The 15,782-nt window shown below is 35.9% G+C and overlaps 1 protein-coding gene across 5 annotated transcripts in view; it reads right to left on the reverse strand.

Moving 5' to 3' along the window:
- TRIQK (triple QxxK/R motif containing) overlaps positions 1-15,782 on the reverse strand; it is a 91,279-nt gene that overhangs the window by 33,905 nt on the left and 41,592 nt on the right. For 4 of the 5 annotated variants that reach the window (XM_081259029.1, XM_081259028.1, XM_081259030.1 and 1 more), the window contains one exon: positions 11,694-11,775. In XM_081259029.1, coding sequence (XP_081115155.1) covers positions 11,694-11,754 — 61 coding nt within the window. In that variant the 5' untranslated portion in view covers positions 11,755-11,775. The remainder of the gene's footprint in view (positions 1-11,693; positions 11,776-15,782) is intronic. The other variant, XM_081259032.1, reaches the window with a different exon arrangement.

Here is a 15,782-nt window from a genome sequence, read left to right on the forward strand (position 1 = left end):
TTAATATCAAAAACTAACATTATTCTAAAAGCATTTTCTGAACAGAAAACAATAAGGTTAAAAATCAATTTGAAATGCATATATATATATACACAGTTGACACTTGAACATGGGTTTGAACCATGCAGGTCCACTTTTAGAAAGATTTTTTTCCAGTAAATACAGACAGTACCACACAATTCAAGGTCGGTTGAATCCATAGATGCAAAGCCATTAATACAAAGGTCAATTATGGGACTTGAACATCCATGGATTTTGGTACCTTCAGAGGGTCCTGGAATCAATCCCTGGCAGATACTGAGGGATAACTGTATAGAACTCAAGAAAGCTCTAAAATAATATAACAGAGCCAATAATGTAGTGAAGTAAACTGATCCATTAAATGAATACATTAGTAAAAAAATGTTTGTAAAGCAAATAGCAAAGAATGAAACTCAAATAATTATAAAAGAAAGAGACAAGTTAAAGAATTACAATAAAGGAAATCAGAGACAACAGTAGAATTATGGAAAAGGAAATAATAAAATCTAGTAACAAAAGCTAATTCTTTAAGATGTCTAAAAAATTTAAACAAATCTTGAGTGATGATGAAAAAACAGATAGAGTAAAATTAAATAACATCAATTAAAAATAGAAATTACAGTTATAATTTTAAAATATTAAGAGAATTTTATGCATAATTGTTTATGAATATATTTGATATTTTCCATTCAACTTTATCATTGAATATGTTACCCAAATTGGCGGAAGAAAATATAGATCTATTCTAGATAGAATATCTCTCCCAACAGCTCAGAAGCAGCGGATTAAAGCTCCACAATCAACTTGATGTACCCTGCATCTGTGGAATACATGAATAGACAACACATCATCCCAAATTGAGGAGACGTGTGGATGAAAGGTTCTTGGTGCTGCAGCCAGGGGTCAGGGCTGTGCCTCTGAGGTGGGAGAGCCAACTTCAGGACACGGGTCCACAAGAGACCTCCCAGCTCCACATAATATCAAATGGCAAAAATCTTCCAGAGATCTCCATCTCAACACCAGCACCCAGCTTCACTCAACGACCAGCAAGCTACAGTGTTGGACACCCTATGCCAAGCAACTAGCAAGACAGGAAGACAACACCACCCATTAGAAAAGAGGCTGCCTAAAATCAGAAAAAGTGCACAGACACCACAAAACACAGCAACAAACGTGGACCTGACCACCAGAAAGACAACATCCAGCCTCATACACCAGAACACAGGCACTAGTCCCCTCCAGAAGGAAGCCTAGACAACCCACTGAAACAATCTTAGCCACTGAGGACAGACACCAAAAACAATGGGAACGACGAACCTGCAGCCTGAAAAAAGGAGACTCCAAACACAGTAAGATAAGCAAAATGAGAAGAAAGAAAAACACACAGCAGGAGAAGGAGCAAGATAAAAACGCACCAAACCTAACAAATGAAGAGGAAATAGGCAGTCCACATGAAAAAGAATTCAGAATAATGATAGTAAGGATGATACAAAATCTTGGAAATAGAAGAGACAAAATGCAAGAAACAGTTAACAAGGACCTAGAAGAACTAAAGATGAAACAAGCAACAATGAACACACAATAAATGAAATTAAAAATACTCTACATGGGATCAATAGCAGAATAACTGAGGCAGAATAACGGATAAGTAGGTGGAAGATAAAATCATGGAAATGGCTACTGCACAGCACAAGAAAGAAAAAAGAATGAAAAGAACTGAGGAGAGTCTCAGAGACTTCTGGGACAACATTAAACGCACCAACATTTGAATTATAGCGGTTCCAGAGAAGAAGAGAAAAAGAAAGGGACTGAGAAAATATTTAAAGAGATTATAGTTGAAAACTTCCTTAATATGGGAAAGGAAATAGTTAATCAAGTCCAGGAGGCACAGAGAGTCCCATACAGGATAAATCCAAGGAGAAATATGCCAAGACACATATTAATCACTGTCAAAAATTAAATGCAAAGAAAACATATTAAAAGCAGCAAGGGAAAAACAACAAATAACACACAAGGCAATCCCCATCAGGTTAACAGCTGATCTCTCAGCAGAAACTCTGCAAGCCAGAAGGGACTGACAGGACATATTTAAAGTGATGGAGGAGAAAAACCTGCAACCAAGATTACTGTACCCAGCAAGGATCTCATTCAGATTTCACGGAGAAATTAAAACGTTTACAGACAAGCAAAAGCTGAGAGAGTTCAGCACCACCAAACCAGCTTTACAACAAATGCTAAAAGAACTTCTCTAGGCAAGAAATACAATAGATGGAAAAGACCTACAATTATGAACCCAACACAATTAATAAAATGGGAATAGGAACATGCATATCGATAATTACCTTAAATGTAAATGGACTAAATGCTCCCACCAAAAGACACAGAGTGGCTGAATGGATACAAAAACAAGACCCATATATATGCTGTCTGCAAGAGACCCACTTCAGACCTAGGGACACATACAGACTGAAAGTAAGGGGATGGAAAAAGATATTCCATGCAAATGGAAATCAAAAGAAAGCTGGAGTAGCAATTCTCATATCAGACAAAATAGACTTTAAAATAAAGACTATCGGAAGAGACAAAGAAGGACACTAAATAATGATAAACCGATAGATCAAAGAAGAAGATATAACAATTGTAAATATTTATGCACCCAACATAGGAGCACCTCAATACATAACGCATATACTAACAGCCATAAAAGGGGAAATCGACAGTAACACATTCATAATAGGGGACTTTAACACCCCACTTTCACCAATGGACAGATCATCCAAAATGAAAATAAATAAGGAAACACAAGCTTTAAATGATACATTAAACAAGATGGACTTAATTGATATTTATAGGACATTCTATCCAAAAACAACAGAATACACATTTTTCTCAAGTGCTCATGGAACATTCTCCAGGATAGATCATATCTTGGGTCACAAATCAAGCCTTGGTAAATTTAAGAAAATTGAAATTGTATCAAGTATCTTCTCCGACCACAATGCTATGAGACTAGACATCAATTACAGGAAAAGATCTGTAAAAAATACAAACACATGGAGGCTAAAAAATACACTACTCAATAACGAAGTGATCACTGAAGAAATCAAACAGGAAATAAAAAAATACCTAGAAACAAATGACAAGGGAGACACGACGACGCAAAACCTATGGGACGCAGCAAAAGCAGTTATAAGGGGGAAGTTTATAGCAATACAATCCCACCTTAAGAAACAGGAAACATCTCGAGTAAACAACCTGACCCTGCACCTAATGCAATTAGAGAAAGAAGAACAAAAAAACCCCAAAGTGAGCAGAAGGAAAGAAATCATAAAGATCAGATCAGAAATAAATGAAAAAGAAATGAAGGAAATGATAGCAAACATCAATAAAACTAAAAGCTGGTTCTTTGAGAAGATAAACAAAATTGATAAACCATTAGCCAGACTCATCAAGAAAAAAAGGGAGAAGACTCAAATCAATAGAATTAGAAATGAAAAAGGAGAAGTAACAACTGACACTGCAGAAATACAAAAGATCATGAGAGATTACTACAGGAAACTCTATGCCAATAAAATGGACAACCTGGAAGAAATGGACAAATTCTTAGAAATGCATAACCTGCCAAGACTGAATCAGGAAGAAATAGAAAATATGAATAGACCGATCACAAGCACTGAAATTGAAACTGTGATTAAAAAATCTTCCAACAAACAAAAGCCCAGGACCAGATGGCTTCACAGGCGAATTCTATCAAACATTTAGAGAAGAGCTAACACCTATCCTTCTCAAACTCTTCCAAAATATAGCAGAGGGAGGAAAACTCCCAAACTCATTCTACGAGGCAACAATCACCTTGATACCGAAACCAGGCAAGGATGAAACAAAGAAAGAAAACTACAGGCCAATATCACTGATGAACATAGATGCAAAAATCCTCAGCAAAATACTAGCAAACAGAATCCAACAGCACATTAAAAGGATCATACACCATGATCAAGTGGGGTTTATTCCAGGATGCAAGGATTCTTCAATATATGCAAATCAATCGATGTGATACACCATATTAACAAATTGAAGAAGAAAAACCATATGAATATCTCAATAGATGCAGAGAAAGCTTTTGACAAAATTCAACACCCATTTATGATAAAAAACCTGCAGAAAGTAGGCATAGAGGGAACTTTCCTCAACATAATAAAGGCCATATATGACAAACCCACAGCCAACATTGTCCTAAATGGTGAAAAACTGAAAACATTTCCACTAAGATCAGGAACAAGAGAAGGCTGCCCACTCTCACCACTCTTATTCAACTTAGTTTTGGAAGTTTTAGCCACAGCAATCAGAGAAGAAAAGGAAATAAAAGGAATCCAAATTGGAAAAGAAGAAGTAAAGCTGTCACTGTTTGCAGATGACATGATACTATACATAGAGAATCCTAAAGATGCTACCAGAAAACTACTAGAGCTAACTAATGAATTTGGTAAAGTAGCAGGATACAAAATTAATGCACAGAAATCTCTGGCATTCCTGTACACTAATGATGAAAAATCTGAAAATGAAATCAAGAAAACACTCCCATTTACCATTGCAACAAAAAGAATAAAATATCTAGGAATAAGCCAACCTAAGGAGACAAAAGACCTGTATGCAGAAAATTATAAGACACTGATGAAAGAAATTAAAGATGATACAAATAGATGGAGAGATATACCATGCTCCTGGATTGGAAGAATCAATATTGTGAAAATGACTCTACTACCCAAAGCAATCTACAGATTCAATGCAATCCCTATCAAACTACCACTGGCAGTTTTCACAGAACTAGAACAAAAAATTTCAAAATTTGTTTGGAAAAACAAAAGACCCCGAATAGCCAAAGCAATCTGGAGAATGAAAAATGGAGCTGGAGGAATCAGGCTCCCTGACTTCAGACTATACTACAAAGCTACATTAATCAAGACAGTGTGCTACTGGCACAAAAACGGAAAGATAGATCAATAGAACAGGATAGAAAGCCCAGAGATAAACCCACGCACATATGGTCAACTTATCTTTGATAAAGGAGGCAGGAATGTACAGTGGAGAAAGGACAGCCTCTTCAGTAAGTTGTGCTGGGAAAACTGGACAGGGACATGTAAAAGTATGAGATTAGATCATTCCCTAACACCATACACAAAAATAAGGTCAAAATGGATTAAAGACCTAAATGTAAGGCCAGAAACTATCAAACTCTTAGAGGAAAACATAGGTAGATCACTCTATGACATAAATCACAGCAAGATCCTTTTGGACCCCCCTCCTAGAGAAATGGAAATAAAAGCAAAGATAAACAAATGGGACCTAATGAAACTTCAAAGCTTCTGCACAGCAAAGGAAAACATAAATAAGACCAAAAGGCAACCCTCAGAATGGGAGAAAATATTTGCAAATGAAGCAACTGACAAAGGATTAATCTCCAAAATTTATAAGCAGCTCATGCAGCTCAATAGCAAAAAAACAAACAGCCCAATCCTAAAATGGGCAGAAGACCTAAATAGACATTTCTCCAAAGAAGATATACAGACTGCCAACAAACACATGAAAGAATGCTCAACATCATTAATCATTAGAGAAATGCAAATCCAAACTACAATGAGACATCATCTCACACCAGTCAGAATGGCCATCATCAAGAAATCTAGAAACAATAAATGCTGGAGAGGGTGTGGAGAAAAGGGAACACTCTTGCACTGCTGGTGGGAATGTGAATTGGTACAGCCACTATGGAGAACGGTATGGAGGTTCCTTATAAAACTAAAAATAGAACTACCATATGACCCAGCAATCCCACTACTAGGTATATACCCTGAGAAAACCATAATTCAAAAAGAGACATGTACCACAATATTCATTGCAGCTCTATTCACAATAGCCCAGAGATGGAAACAACCTAAGTGTCCATCATCGGATGAATGGATAAAGAAGATGTTGCACATATATACAATGGAATATTACTCAGCCATAAAAAGAAACGAAACTGAGCTATTTGTAATGAGGTGGATAGACCTAGAGCCTGCCATACAGAGTGAAGTAAGTCAGAAAGAGAAAGGCAAATACCGTATGCTAACACATATATATGGAATTAAAAAAAAAATGTCATGAAGAACCTAGAGGTCAAACAGGAATAAAGACACAGACCTACTTGAGAATGGACTTGAGGATATGGGGAGGGGCAAGGGTAAGCTGTGACAAAGCGAAAGAGAGGCATGGACATATATCCAGTACCAAACGTAAGGTAGATAGCTAGTGGGAAGCAGCCGCATAGCACAGCAAGATCAGCTCGGTGCTTTGTGACTGCCTGGAGGGGTGGGATGGGGAGGGTGGGAGGGAGGGAGACACAAGAGGGAAGGGATGTGGGAACAGATGTATATGTATGACTGATTCACTTTGTTATAAAGCAGAATCTAATCAAAAAATTTAAAAAAAATTTAAAAAAATAATGAAATGAAACAATGCAATGAGAGAAAAGCAACTCAGTAGATTTCATTCAGCTTCATCCCAGGATGTTACACAAATTGGTTCAAGAAAATGTAGATCTATTAACAGATGAAAAAAGAATGAAAGAAAAGAATAGTAGTTAAAAGTCTACTCACACACAAAAATAGAAAAAGAAAAATGGCAGCAATAGATTTGTGAAAGAGAGAAATCAAAAGATCAATAAACATATTAGATGATTAATCTTAGTAAGTAATAAAATGAAAACTAAAATAAGAATGAATAGTTTCATGTGTATGAGATGGGCAAAAATTTTAAGTCTGAAAGTTATCAAAGAATATGGAGAAATAGACAACATTTTACATTGATTTTGTGACTGCAAAATAGTAAGTGCATCCACTTTAGAGAGTAATTTACCAGCATTTAGTAAAGCTGAAAATGCACCTTTCTATTGTACAGCAATAGAATATCTGGTATTTGCCAAAAATTAGAGAAAATGAATGAAACTGGGGTAATATTTTCAGGAAATAATGGATAAGAATTTTCAAGAACATATTTAAGAAAATGAATCTACAACAATAGGAAGCCCAGTAAACCCCAAATAGAATAAATGAAGTCAAACCTATACTTAGACTCATCTTAGTGAAACTGCAGAAATCCAAAGACACAGAAAATCTTAAAAGGAGGTTAAAAAAATTGATTATTTTTAAAGAAGTAACATTTAGATTGAGTTCCTAGGAGTAAAAACAAAAGACAAAATGCAAAGGAGTGATATTTTAATATATTGAAAGAACACACAATGAAATAAAAACAAAACTGTCTAAATACAAATTCAATAGCGAGAGATAACATATTTCAGAAATAATGGTATATCAGTATCATTTTTTTAAAAAAGAAACTGCGAAATTGCCACAAGCTGGCATATATTCTAGGAAATTCTAAAAAATGATGTCTACAAGGCACAAAAGAAAATGATTTTAGATAGAAGGTCTGGGACATAAAATAGAATTAGGAATAGAGGAAATAGTAAATATGTACACCATTATATATGAATTTTTAGTAAATAAACCACAATAATAACATTAGGACTTTTAAAAATATAGAGAATTAAGAAATACCAGAATTTATTTTGGACATTGTATTTCTAAATTATGATCAGAGTTTCCTCAGACAGTCATAATAGCCATAGTGCTATTATACTGCCAATTCCATGAACTTAGATCTTATGACTTAATTATTTTTGCATCTGCCAGTACCTAATATAGTTTTTGGCCCCAGGGAAGCAGTATAGTGAAGGGATTCTGTGGTCAGTTTCTTGGAATGGAGTCCTGGCTCTACCTCTTACCAAATGTAGCACCTTGAGAAAGTTCTTTAACCCATCTGTGCTGTATTTTCCTGATCTGTAAACAATGAAGCTCCTATAGGACTACTATGAGGATGAAATAAGATGTGCGTGGCACAAGATGCCTATAATACTTCTGTTATATAAGAAAATAGGAATTTATAAGTAAATTAGATATAATTTTTGTATGATTTACCTAGCGCATGTATTATTTGGCCTCATTTATTTAATAATATGTATTTATAAAATATCTTAATTATGTTAGAAGTTTTAAAAATGCTATTCTTTTCCAATTTTGAAATAATTTATCTCTAGAATAATGCATGTAATATTAGCCAGTCTCACACTCGCTATTTTTAAAACATTATTTCTGAAGAAATGTAAGGCCCAAACCAATTTATTTCCCCTTGCAGTCAGCAATATTTCAGAATATTCAATTTTTCTTAGTATACTGCCTTGAAAGTGAGAAGGGTATTCCATCTCAGTTCACTACACATTTCAAATAATGATACAGTAATTAATGTAGTGTCCATTTAATGTGAAAATTCTCTATCTACGAGGTGTTTCCAGTCACAGTGTCAGCTCATTTGATTCTTACCTGAGCAAAGACTATTGTAAGAAAGGCTTTTTGTGAAAGCCATTAATCACTGTCATTTACTACATAATTTAAAAGGCAAAACTTTTAGTGGAAGACAAATATTAACCAGTGATATTGAAATCATCATTCAAAACTGGCACTGGTTTTGCCATGTACAGTTACTGACTGACCATACAAAAATTACATAAATAAATGAGATTTAGTAACAAGTGAACACTGCACACATACAACGCCTCTATTTATTGTGAAACTTTATTAGCAATCTAAATGAGCTTACTAACAGCTTGAATACTAAAAAAAAAAACACTGTGGTACTCAGTTTATATGCTATTTGTACTTTGTTTTTTACCACCAATACTGAAATATCTTCTTAAAATAATCCTAGTTGCTTTATTCCCTCCTCACATTTTGGATCATATCTGGGAAAACGTCTGCATAGAACTCCATGTAAGGAAGACAATGTCGGTGATAGATCATCTATCATCATTAGTATGAGTTGAGGCTTCTGGTACTTTCTAACTCTGACACATTAAGTGAGAAAAAAAATCTTTCCTTCAGAAAATTCTCAAATTAGTTAATATCCTAATTAATTAACTAATTAATATATTTTCTATTTTGCTTTTTTCTCTGTCTTTACAAAATCTTACATATTATTATTATTACTTATATAATATTACTAGATTATTCTATATTATATACATGAAAATCTAAACACTGCAGTACATTATCCTTAAAAAGAGTAAACAAAAGTATACTCTCGCTATTTTAATTTTAGTATATTTTGTTTGATCATGATTACTGTATTTGCAAAGTTTACCCAGGATAACTCATGTCCATGCAACACTCTACTTTATAAACTGCTCTAACACTTTTTATGGATCCCACAAGCATTCTGTGAGAAGGGTATATCTTGTGCCTGCTTATATTTTCAAGAGGAAGTTAAACAGGAAAGAGAACTATATATGGGAACATAATGCATAACACAGAATCCTCAGAACAATTTAGTATAAGAAGAGGGCTGAGGGCTTCCCTGGTGGCGCAGTGGTTGGGAGTCCGCCTGCCGATGCAGGGGACGTGGGTTCGTGCCCCTGTCTGGGAAGATCCCACATGCCGCAGAGCGGCTGGGCCCGTGAGCCATGGCCGCTGAGCCTGCACGTCTGGAGCCTGTGCTCCACAACGGGAGAGGCCACAACAGTGAGAGGCCCAAGTACAGCCAAAAAAAAAAAAAAAAAGAAGAGGGATGAGACTTTACAATTATATTACTTTCTCTGTCTTATTCTTTCTTGGCTCTTATATATATGAATGGAACTAAATCAAAGGAAAGATATGCAATGTTTATAGAACAGAATACTTTAGATTTTTAGGGTGTCTATTCTCAACAATTGATCATTAGATACAATTCAATTTCAATAAAAATCTTAGCTGATGCTTTATTTTATTTTTCTGTCATCAGTGATGATAGAAATCAGAACAGTGGTTGCATATGGGGGGTGTGGGTAAGGACTGACTAGAACTATCTGAGAAGATGGAAGTGTTCTATATTTTGATTGGCATATGTGGTTACCTGAATATATACACTTTTCAAAATTCTAAGAATTGTTTATTTAAGAGTTGGATGTGGGGCCTCCCTGGTGGTGCAGTGGTTGAGAGTCCGCCTGCCGATGCAGGGGATACGGGTTCGTGCCCCGGTCTGGGAGGATCCCATATGCCGCGGAGCAGCTGGGCCCGTGAGCCATGGCCGCTGGGCCTGCGCATCCGGAGCCTGTGCTCCGCAATGGGAGAGGCCACAACAGTGAGAGGCCCGCATACCGCAAAAAAAAAAAAGAAAAAAAAAAAAGAGTTGGATGTGGATTGATCCCCAATATGGTTATTCTTTATGTGGTTTAGCACATCCCATTTGATCAAACTTCAATCTGGTAAGTCAGTCCTTCTGTTTAAACACATAAATAATATAACAACCCACACTATTTACTCATGCTGCATCCTATAAGTGGAGGAAGATATATACAAAAGAAATATCATAAACCTTCTCCTAAGAAATAATACAGTCAGAAATACTGTTTTTTAATTTGCATTATCCATCAGTTAGGTGAGTTAAATCGTTCATAAGATTCTTTTGATTGCATTTTTTATTGTAATAGTTGTTTGGTTTTATTTGTGTATTTTGATTTCCTCTTTTATGAATTGTCTGCTCATATGTTTTGTCCATTTTACTATTAGACATCCAGATTATTTTATTTATAGTAGGGCTTTATTTTTCTACATCTAAATTTTTAATTGGTTACATATTTTAAATATTTTTCACTTTGTTTTCATCTCCTTTGTTTTGCACAAACATCTTTTCCCTTATGGAGTGTACCTTATGTATCATATTCATAAAACAGGTATATACTCTATTGTTATCAATTATTTCTACCTATTTTCTGACTTGTATTGTAACTTCTTTGTTTATCTGTCAGTTATTTAGAAGAGGTTTTATTATTAAGATTATTATTATGATTATTATTTTAATTTCCAAAAGAATGGGAACAGGTGGCAACAGGAAGGAACATGTAAGAAGAGAGGGTAGGGGATGGGGAAGGGGAAGTTAACGTTTTGGCTTCCAACTGATTTCTAATTTACTATACTTTGTTCAAAGTTGTGGTTGCAGGATACTGATTCTTTAAAATTGGGGGGACTTGGTTTGTGACGTAGTATGGAGGTAATTTTTTGTAAATACTCCATGCATCCTTGAAAAGATTGGGTAGGAAATCCTGCACCTAGAGCATAGTCTAAAACAGGGAAGCTTCCTGGTATTTTCCTTGCTGTTGACTGGACTTCTCTCTAGTCCACCATTTTACAAAGTTAAAATTTTAATGGAGAATCTTGAGGTTATCACATTATTGCCACTAAGAGTCAAAAGAATTGAAATATTTATAAGGATAAAAATAAATAATTAAACAGATGTTAATATTAAAAATACTGATTATACACAAGCATCTTGCCTTAAGAATAACAATAAAAGTATTTTTGCTTTACCAAATTAATAAAATCTAAAAGAGCCTTGAAAAATCATAACTACAAACAAGGTATTTCTTTAGAGGTAAACAGGGCTGCACTGATTTTTGTTCCTTAAAAATTCTGTGCAGTCCTTTGTTATTCATATTCTGTGTGTCATATGTATTAGGGAAAAGTTATTTTCTTAATATCACACATAATTGCTTTTTTTCTTCATCTGAATTCACAAGAATGCATCAAAGGGAATTCATTGCTTACCAATTTGCTTTCTATACTGATCAACAGGAAGTTTTATAGTGGAGGCATCTTTTCTCCCCATCTTTGATCTCCAAAATGCCTGCTGCAAAGAAAGAAAATAATTATGATGAAGTCAAAAAAAATCAAAAGAACTATCTACAAACTTCAGAAATAATTTACTTCACAAAATCTATTTTTAAAGCAACAGGTAAAAATGCATTTGACTTCTTCCCATTAGATATTAGTAAAGAATATAAAATTCGAGAGACCTTCAAGATGGCAGAGGAGTAAGACGTGGAGATCACCTTCCTCCCAACAAATACATCAGAAATACATCTACATGTGGAACAACTCCTACAGAACACTACTGAACACCGGCAGAAGACCTCAGACGTCCCAAAAGGCAAGAAACTCCTCACGTACCTGAGTAGGGCAAAAGAAAAAAGAAAAAACAGAGACAAAAGAATAGGGATGGGACCTGCACCAGTGGGAGGGAGCTGTGAAGGAGGAAAGGTTTCCACACATTAGGAAGCCCCTTCACAGGCGGAGACTGTGGGTGGTGGAGGGGGGGAGCTTCGGAGCCGTGGAGGAGAGCGCAGCAACATGGGTGCAGAGGACACAGCAGAGAGATTCCCGCACAGAGGATTGGTGTCGACCAGCACTCACCAGCCCCAGAGGCTTGTCTGCTCACCCACAGGGGCAGGTGGCAGAAACCATTTCCTCTAAGATCCGGAACAAGACAAGGGTGTCCACTCTCACCACTACTATTCAACATAGTTTTGGAAGTTTTAGCCACAGCAATCAGACAAGAAAAATAAATAAAAGGAATGCAAATCGGAAAAGAAGAAGTAAAGCTGTCTCTGTTTTCAGATGACATGATACTATGCATAGAGAATCCTAAAGATGCTCCCAGAAAACTACTAGAGATAATCAATGAATTTGGTAAAGTAGTAGGATACAAAATTAATGCACAGAAGTCTTTTGCTTCCTATACACTAATGATGAAAAATCTGAATGAGAAATTAAGGAAACACTCACATTTACCACTGCAACAAAAAGAATAAATTACCTAGGAATAAACCCACCTAAGGAGGCAAGAGACCTGTATACAGAAATTATAAGTCACTGATGAAAGAAATTAAAGATGATACAAACAGATCAAGCGATATACCATGTTTTTTGATTGGAGGAATCAACATAGTGAGAATGACTATACTACCCAAAATAATCTACAGATTCAATGCAATCCTTATCAAACTACCAATGGCATTTTTCACAGAACTAGAACAAAAACTTTCACAATTTGTATGGAATCACTGAAGACCCTGAAGAGCCAAAGCAATCTTGAGAAAGAAATACAGAGCTGGAGGAATCAGGGTCCCTGACGTCAGCCTATATTACAAAGCTACAGTAATCAAGACAGCATGGTACTGGCACAAAAACTGAAATATAGATGAATCGAACAGGATAGAAAGCCCAGAGATAAACCCACGCACCTATGGTCAACTAATCTATGACAAAGGAGGCAAGGATATACTATGGAGAAAAGACAGCCTCTTCAGTAAGTGGTGCTGGGGAAAATGAACAGCTACATGTAAAAGAATGAAATTAGAACATTCCCTAACATCATACACAAAAATAAACTCAAAATGGATTAAAGACCTAAATGTAAGGCCAGACACTACAAAACCCTTAGAGGAAAACATAGGCAGAACACTCTATGACATAAATCACAGCAAGATCCTTTTTGAGAAATGGAAATAAAAATAAACAAATGGGACCTATTGAAATTTAAAACCTTTTGCATAGCAAAGAAAAACATAAAGAAGATGAAAAGACAACCCTCAGGATGGGAGAAAAATTTTGCAAATGAAGCAACTGACAAAGGATTAATCTCCAAAATTTACAAGCAGCTCATGCAGCTCAATATCAAATAAACAAACAACCCAATCCAAAAATAGGCAGAAGACCTAAAGAGACATTTCTCCAAAGAAGATATACAGATTGCCAACAAACTCATGAAAGGATGTCAACATCACTAATCATTAGAGAAATGCAAATCAAAACTACAATGAGGTATCACCTCACACCAATCAGAATGGCCATCATCCAAAAATCGACCAACAATAAATGCTGGAGAGGGTGTGGGAAAACAGAACCCTCTTGCACTGTTGGTGGGAATGTAAATTGATAGAGCCACTATGGAGAACAGTATGGAGGTTCCTTAAAAAACTAAATATAGAGCTACCATATGACCCAGCAATCCCACTACTGGGCATATACTCTGAGAGAACCATAATTCAAAAAGAGTCATGTATTACAATGTTCACTGCAGCTCTATTTACAATAGCCAGGACATGGAAGCAACCTAAGTGTCCATCAACAGATGAATGCATAAAGAAGATATTATATAAAGTAATATTCCACACAATGTAATATTTCTCAGCCATAAAAAGAAATGAAATTGAGTTATTTGTAGTGAGGTGGATGGACCTAGAGTCTGTCATACAGAGTGAAGTAAGTCAGAAAGAGAAAAACAAATACCATATGCCAGCACATATATAAGGAATCAAAAAAAAAATAGTTCTGAAGAACCGAAGAGTATGACAGGAATAAAGATGCAGACATAGATAATGGACTTGAGGACAAGGAAAGGGGGTAGGGTAAGCTGGGACAAAGTGAGAGAGTGGCATGGACATATATACACTACCAAATGTAAAATAGATAGCCAGTCAGAAGCCGCCACATAGCACAGGGAGATCAGCTCAGTGCTTTGTGACCACTTAGAGGGGTGGGATAGGGACCATGGGAGGGAGACACAAGAGGGAGGAGATATGGGGATATATGTATATGTATAGCTGATTCACTTTGTTAGAAAGCAGAAACTAACACACCATTGTAAATCAATTATACTCCAATAAAGATGTAAAGAAAAAAAAAGAATATAAAATTCTTTCAAATAAATTATCAAGGATACAATTGGTACAAATAAATACAATTAAATTTCCCAATTATACATTCTTGGTAACATTCATTTTATCAAGTACTATTAATGCTCAATGAAACCACACTGTTACAGAGCTGGAGATCAGGGTATTTAAGGTGAGGGTTTCAGCCATTTTGATGAGTCACTCTGTTTTCTTGGGTCTCTCCCATGTATACATGTTATTAAAGTTCTGTTTGATTTTCTCCTGTTAATCTGTCTCATGTCAATTTAATTCTTAGACCAGCCAGAAGAACCTAGAAGGGTAGAAGAAAATTTCTTCTCCCCCGTACACTACATTATATGCACTGTTTGTTTTAATCCACAACATATCTTTCAAACCCTATTCTTTTTACTGAATTTAGATATTGTAGCGGACACTGCAACCTACTAACCAAAATCCATATTGTCCTTTTCTTCCTGGCACTATTATTCCTAGCCTGAAATCAAACATTTAATTGAATTCTTGTCAACAGAATATGAATGGAAGTCATGTGTGCCACTTCCAGACCTGAACACTAAAAATCTCCCTTGTTGAATCCTGTGTTCTTTTTCCCCTTCCAATTGGCTAGAATGGAAACAATCTCCAGAGAAACCATAAGGGTATCTTTGTAAGAACACAGAATCTTGATCTGCCTGGGATGGAGGAGGGTATTCTGTAACTTATTTACTATTGTCAACTGTAAAAACTGCACAACCTACAAGTTGAGAGTTATGTTTTATTCAGCAAATATTCTTAGGACTTCAAGCCTGGGAGGAAGCATCTCAGATGACTCTCAGAGACTGCTCAAAGAGGCAAGGGGGGAAGCCAGGATATACAGGAGTTTCTGCAACAAAGACAAGGTAGTTGGAACATCAAAAGATTACTATTAATTAAAGAAAATCAGATAGCTCAGATTAAGGAATTTAGCTCTTTTCTATGTATGGGAAGATGCAAGAGTCTGGGCTCACTAAAATCATTCCTTTGATATGTCCTTCAGCTACCTGGGGCCAGTATCTTGTGTTTTCTCATCCTGAGTTTCCTCTGGTGTACTATCACAGGTGGCTACAGTGGCTGACTGCTAGATGGGCTTGGCAGTGGGCAGCCTGTTTGTCTCCATCCTGAGTTCCCTCAGGGCTCACCATCC

The sequence above is a fragment of the Mesoplodon bidens genome, assembly GCF_964165515.1.
Source record: "Mesoplodon bidens genome assembly, chromosome: 16".
Lineage (NCBI taxonomy): Eukaryota > Metazoa > Chordata > Mammalia > Artiodactyla > Ziphiidae > Mesoplodon > Mesoplodon bidens.